We start from the raw sequence: 7,500 nt of genomic DNA on the forward strand, positions 1-7,500 counted from the left end.
CTAGATCTAGTTATAGTAAACAAAAACAACAACATCATACTAAATATGGAGATTGAACCTGACTGCTCTATATCCCCAATGCATAAGTTGATGTCTTTTGAAATAGACGTTAGAAAAAATAATGCAATACAGAAGGAAATCACATACAGAATTAAGACTAACTTTGATCCAAAAGAGTTCATTGAACAAAGCCTAGAGGATATAAAAGGGATAACACCAGTCTGTAACTGTGAAGGGAATCACACCCTCGTAGAGAGACAATCCTGTATAAACTGCATTACTGATAGAAGTAAAACTATACTTGCAACTAATTATAATAATAGGTGCCCGGAAATAACAAAAATAATCACAATTAAAGAAAAATCGAACTGGTTTGATAATGAATTACACGGAGAAAAAAAGAAAAAGAAAAATGGAGGATAAATGGAAAAGAAATAAAAATAATGAAAACTGGCAAAATTACAAAGCAGCTAGAAATCGCTACAATTACCTTATCTTAGTTAAAAAAAAGGCCTATTATAAAAAAGTGTGCAATGAAAATGACCCACGGAAAATACATAAGAACCTAAAGAAACTATTAGGTCTAAAGACAGAAATAGTGTTGCCTGACGTAACTAATGATCCTAAATGCCTAGCAAATGATTTTATTGATTATTTTGAGGAAAAAATAAATCAAATCTGCTCTAGTTTTCACAACATCAGCACAACAGAGCGAAGGAATACATCAGCAACAGGTGTAAATAAGCTAAGGGTATTCAAAGAGTTAAGTCAGTGTGATTATATGAGAATAATAAAGAAAGTAAAAAAAACCTACTGCGGAAATGATCCATTTTCAATTAATGATGTAAAAGATGCAGAAAATTTCACCAGACTACAAGAGACCTACCGAAACATGGTAAATATGAGTTTAACACAGGCAGTTTTCCCTGATTGTGAAAAAGTTGCGCGTATCAAGCCTGTGTATAAAGGAAAAGGTGATGCAGACAATTTAAGTTCATATAGGCCAATATCAAATCTGTCATATTTTTCGAAAATTATTGAAACTGCTGTACACGAACAAACCTGGAAATATCTGAAAAAATCTAATGCCATACCTGATGATCAATCTGCATACAGAGAAAATTACTCCACAGAAACAACAGTGTTAGCGATAAAAAATGACATAACAGAAATTATAACAAATGGCAAGTGTTGCATTCTTGTAATGCTTGATCTAAGTGCAGCATTTGATACTGTAGAATATACATATCTGATGGAAGACCTTAAAGCTGTGGGCATCGTAGAACGAGCACACGACTGGTTTGTGAGTTATCTTGAAAACCGCAAAGTTAAAGTAGTAATATCAAATGTTGAATCTGAGACAAGAAAACTAACCAAAGGGGTGCCTCAAGGCAGTGTACTAGGTCCTCTCCTGTTTGGAATTTACACGATTGAACTGGCAAATATACTTGAAACTCACAGAGTTAAGTTTAAAATATACGCTGATGATACACAATTCTATTTCCCAATAGAATCCGTTGATGAAGCTAAAAGAAAGATACATGAAATAATGAATGACATTAAGGCTTGGATGTTAACAAAAAAGCTCAAGCTCAATGAAGACAAAAGTGAATGTATTATTTTTGGAAATGAAAAAGATATAAAAAGAATCAAATGCTTCCAAAGAATTGAAATAGGTCAATCGATCATTGACCTAAAGAAATCTGTCAGGAATCTTGGAGTAATCATGGATGATAGACTGACAATGAATGAACATATAAATAACATGGTTAGAAATTGTAACTATCATATTAGACACATAGCATTTATTAGTAAATACTTAGATGAAAAATCTATGGCCATACTCATTAATCACCACATATTTTCAAGAATTGATTACTGCAACTCACTGTTCTATGGCTTACCAAATTATCAGCTGAAGAAAATTCAGAGAGTATAAAACAGAGCCGCTAGATTAATAAAAGGACTACACAATAGGGAAAGAATTACCCCTGCACTAATTAAATTACACTGGCTACCGGTAAAAGCGAGAATTGAATACAAGCTACTCTTAACAACGTTTAAGATACTGAACCAAAATGAACTAAAATATCTAAAAGAATGCCTGATTAAACTAGAACTAGAAACAAATGTTAACACAAGACACATGAGTGACAAACATAGTCTATCTGAACCAAGAACAAATAGTAAATTTGGTGAAAGAGCTTTTAGCTACTGTGCGCCTAGACACTATAATAAACTGCTAACTGAAATGAAGGACCTAAAGGGAGCAATTGAATTTAAGAAGAAACTAAAGACATTACTTTTCACAAGATCATATGATTTGGAAGATGCTACTATCAAAGAATTGTATAAGTTATAATGAAAATGTTTCGTTAGATGATTAATATGGACCCGCCCGAGAAGTAGTTCACTCGACTTCAGTGGAGGGTTGGATTTAAACCCAAAACAAGTAAAACAATTAAGCAAGTAGGTACTCACTTTTCATGGCTGATCCTTACCCATAGCCCCCATCCATAACCCATGTTTGCAGTGATGCCTGCAGTCCTATACTCATTAGGTTCATATAAGAAAATAGTAATATGTCATCATCATCATCACATCCTCCTTTGCCTATTGACGCAAAAAGGCCTCAGTAATATATGTACAGTGCTTTTACTAGTTCCCATTTCTACTTTTCGGCCACAATTCCCCGTTTTACGAATGAAAGCTTCGACTTTGTCTACAAAATCTTTTACCTTGGTCGAGTGTGTTCATCGGTTTAAATAGTGTCAACAAGGTAAGCAAGCTGCATTATGAAGCCATCTACAGATCATGCTGGCAATAAATCTTGCTGGTTTTTTATCCTGAGAAAAAGAGTTATTTCTTCTCTTGAACTCACATACACGCTGAGTTACGTTTCCTTTGGACAGCCAACAAACTGCTTTTTGGAATAGGAGGGTTTCATAAACTGCATCCATATATTGCTAGAGTTTCTTGAAAAGACATGTTTTATGAGCTTATACTTTTACAAATTTAACTGTCTTTATACTGGTATCAAAAGTATTCTATAATTCTGAGGGTAGTGATTTTGATGAAAGAGCTTGATTGTGGATCATGCAGTGGGGAGAAATAGTATCTTGTGCTTTTTGTATAAGTCTTGTAACAAAACCTGACTAAGAACCAAACAAGGCTGGAGCTTCTTCTGTGCATATACCACAGAGATTGCCAAAGTCAAGACCTTAAGCTTCAAAAAATTCTGAAAGTTTCTACATTACATCTTCAACTTTTGTAGATTGCTCAAGAGGTTCAAAAAACAAGAATTCTTCCTCCAAGGTCTCCTCATGAACTTATCTTACTGGACGTCAAGGGAACTAATCAAACTGAATACTAAATAATCCAGTTCTTATGATTTCTTGTATCATCTGCTCTTTCATATTACTGTATCAGATATTCAGCGTTGCACTGTATCCTATAAGAAAGAAATAACATTTAACTTTTCAATACTTTTCCCTCCCAAAACCAACTTGACCGTTGTTTTGGCACAAGACAAAATTAATTCCCTACCCCATCTGTGTGAGGTTGCTTTTTTATCTGAAAGGATACAAAAGATGATCTGTCCATTACTACAATTCTTTCCGAAAAAAAGAATCTTTACCAGAATATTGAGATGCTGTGTTTTCAGATCCAATTCAAATTTCAATACACGTTTATCAATAATACTCGTAAATCCAATATTAGGGTAGTTGCCAACCACCCCTTGCTGATACCCAAGAGTTAAGAACATAAGTTCTCATACGGAATCCTCAGCTTAGGAAGCCTTATCATTTTCCCGAGTGAAAAATTGTCTCTTAATTATAAACATCTCCATGTTTTGTTTCATATCAAGCAAACTGAATTAGATACAAAAAAAAAAAAAAAAAAAAAAAAAAAAAGGAAATATAACGTATTACTCGTGTGCCTGACAGCAAGGAATTCTTGGAACATGAAATGACTAATAGGAGTTTCCTCCGCTGACTACTTACCCTCTCAACCCTTTTGGTTTTATCTGGAACTAACGTCAGCTTATGGCCCTCTACATTTTCCTATATGGCCCCCCAGGGGCCATGAATCCCAGTTTGGGAACCACTGTTTTAAAACAAGAAATTAGGATTTCCAATCCTTTAAAACAAGAAGTTAGAATTTCCAATCCTTTAAAGCTAGAAGTTAGAATGTCCAATCCTTCAAAACAAGAGGTTAGAGTTTCCAATCCTTTAAAAAAAGAAGTTAGAGTTTCCAATCCTTTAAAAAAAGAAGTTAGAATTTCCAATCCTTCAAAACAAGAAGTTAGAATGTCCAATCCTTCAAAATAAGTTAGAATTTCCAATTCTTCAAAACGAGAAGTTAGAATTCCAAATCCTTCAAAACAAGAAGTTAGAATTTCCAATCATGTAAAACATGAAGTTATAATTCCCAATCCTTTAAAACAAGAAGTTAGAATTTTAAATCTTTCAAAACAAGAAGTTAGAATTTCCAATCCATCAAAACAAGAAGTTAGAATTTCCAATCCATCACAACAAAAAGTTGGAATTTCCAATCCATCAAAACAAGAAGTTAAAATTTCCAATCCATCAAAACAAGAAGCTAGAATTTCCAATCATATAAAACATGAAGTTATAATTTCCAATCCTTTTAAAACAAGAAGTTAGAATTTTAAATCTTTCAAAACAAGAAGTTAGAATTTCCAATCCATCAAAACAAGAAGAAGTTAGAATTTCCAATCCATCAAAACAAAAAGTTAGAATTTCCAATCCATCAAAACAAGAAGTTAGAATTTCCAATCCATCAAAACAACAAGAAGTTAAAATTTCCAATCCATGAAAACAAGAAGTTAAAATTTGCAGTTCATCAAAACAAGAAGAAGTTAGAATTTCTAATCCATTAAAGCAAGAAGAACTTAGAATTTCCGATCCATCAAAACAAGGAGGAATTAGAATTCCCAGTTCATCAAAACAAGAAGAAGTTAGTATTTCAAATCCTTCAAAACAAGAAATTCAAATTTCTCATTAATTACAACAAGTTAGAATTTCCAATTCTTCAAAACAAGAAGTTAGTATTTCAAATCATTCAAAACAAAAAATTAGAATTTCCCATTCATTAAAACAAGAAGTTAGAATTTCAAATCAATGAAAACAAGGAAAAATTAGAATTTCCAATCCTTCAAAACAAGTTGTTAGATTTTCTAATCCATTAAAACAAGAAGAAGTTAGAATTTCCAATCCTTCAAAACATGAAGACGTTGAAATTTCCAATCCATCAAAACAAGAACTTAGAATTTCCAATCCTTCAAAACAAGAAGAAGTTAGAATTTCCATTTCTTCAAAACAAGAATTTAAAATTTTCAATATTTTAAACTAACGAGAAAGTCTCAAGGAAACCGAACCTCCATTATGGGATTGGGGCCCGAGTGAGGCGGTACATAGAATTACTCCTTCAAATCTGGATAATAAAATTGGCGTCAAAGTAATGAGAGTGACTGGAAGTCGGATTACAACAGAGTGAGGAAATGGATCCTTATAGAAAAAGAGTTCAATCTGAAGAGAAAGCTTGGAATCTGGAATCTGGGAATTGCAGATTATATTCCACTTAGAGAAAGCAATCAAAGGAGAGAGAGGCTTTCAGGGCAAAGGCTGTTAGCTGAGGGAAAGATTACAGGGAAAGCTCATAGAGGGAGTATGATTTCTATTTACTATACATACACATACACACGCACACATATATACACACCTACATATGCCTATGCATATATATATATATATATATATATATATATATATATATATATATATATATATATATATATATAAATATATATATATATATATATATATATATATATATATGTGTGTGTGTGTGTGCGTATATATATGCATATATATACACACACAAATATATATATATATATATGTATATATATATATATATATATATATATATATATATATATATATATATATATATATATATATATGTATATATATATATACATGTATATATATATATGCACACACACACACACACACACACACACACATATATATATATATATATATATATATATATATATATATATATATATATATATATATATATAAGCATAGAGAGAGAGAGAGAGAGAGAGAGAGAGAGAGAGAGAGAGAGAGAGAGAGAGGAGAGAGAGAGAGAGAGAGAGAGAGAATAATTATGGTCCTTCTCCATGACAGCAGTTGTCAAATGGCTGCTAAATTCAACGTCATATCATGATTACCGAAAATTATTCCAATGATTTAAAAAAAACAAAAAAAACAATTAAAGCTATCTATATTCCTGGCCCCTTTCAACATAGTCAAGGATGCCACGCCCTTCTATTCCCTTTCAATTTCAACTAAAAACAATAATGTTCATTACCTTTCAGCAGTACTTGATGGTTTATGCGTGTTAAAGCCAACGATAATTTTCTATGACACTAACTGTTCTTGAGAACAAAGCATTCAGAGAAATATTGCGAATTAAATGGCAAAAGAGGATTAGAACTGAAGCTATAAGAGAGATTACTCAAGTGCCATATGTGGATGAGATAATAGTGAAGGGAAGTTGGAGATAGTTTGGGTATGCTCTTCGCACTCCCCAAGAGAGATTGGTTAAATCTTTCAACTGGGTTTCACAAGGCACTAGAAAAGTTGGAAGACCCAGGATTACATGGTTGAGGGCGATGAAGCGTTAAGTAGGAGATTATGAATGGAAAATTATTCATTTAAAAGCTCAAGAGAGATGACTAGCGAAATCATTACCGTAATCTGATAATTACATTTTGACTGAATACTAATCTTTTATATCTTTTATATTAGGATGAAATGGATTTAACGGCTTTGAAGAGAGTTACTCGAAGAGTTAATACAACACTGGTAATGCTTATCCACATTGTGATATTTTGGTAACACTATTGTAACAGTATTATTATTTAAACCTAGGGTCATTAGAAAACGCATGTACTGTATGTACTTACAAAACCAAATGATCACACTTTTACTAACAATTCGCTTCAAAACACTATAATACATACGTGATGGCAAATATCATTGTCTTCATAAGTTTAATTCTTGAACTAAATATTGTCTTACTATTTTCCCCTTATAAATCTCACCGCTGTACTGAAAACATTGAATACTTATGTGTATTACGATTCCTAGAGAAAAATTAAAATGATAGGTCTAAAGTCCAGAGAAATCAAGCTATACATATTTATAGTATCACCCCGGCGTGAATTCGTAGCTGGTAAATTACTAAGAGCCAAACAGAATTACATTACTGATAAATGAAACAAGTTCAACAATATGCAATTAAATTTGACCACGCTAGCTAACAACGTTCTATTCTATGAACAAATTGATACGCGTCAGTGCAGATAATAACGCAGTCTTCTCTCTCATTGAAGAGAGGATGGGGGTAAATAGGAAGCATTAATTATGTAGTTTCCCTTGAACGTTCATATACCCTTCGAGT

General features: G+C 32.5%; 1 protein-coding gene across 1 annotated transcript in view; it reads left to right on the forward strand.

Annotated features, from left to right (window-relative positions):
• The window catches only part of LOC137649212 (variable charge X-linked protein 3B-like), a 32,617-nt gene that overhangs the window by 1,829 nt on the left and 23,288 nt on the right, over nt 1-7,500 (forward strand). The window contains exons 2-3 of the mRNA XM_068382199.1: nt 4,081-4,214; nt 6,846-6,902. Coding sequence (XP_068238300.1) covers nt 4,081-4,214; nt 6,846-6,902 — 191 coding nt within the window. The remainder of the gene's footprint in view (nt 1-4,080; nt 4,215-6,845; nt 6,903-7,500) is intronic.

This window comes from Palaemon carinicauda, chromosome 11, assembly GCF_036898095.1.
Source record: "Palaemon carinicauda isolate YSFRI2023 chromosome 11, ASM3689809v2, whole genome shotgun sequence".
NCBI classification, from domain to species: Eukaryota; Metazoa; Arthropoda; class Malacostraca; order Decapoda; family Palaemonidae; genus Palaemon; species Palaemon carinicauda.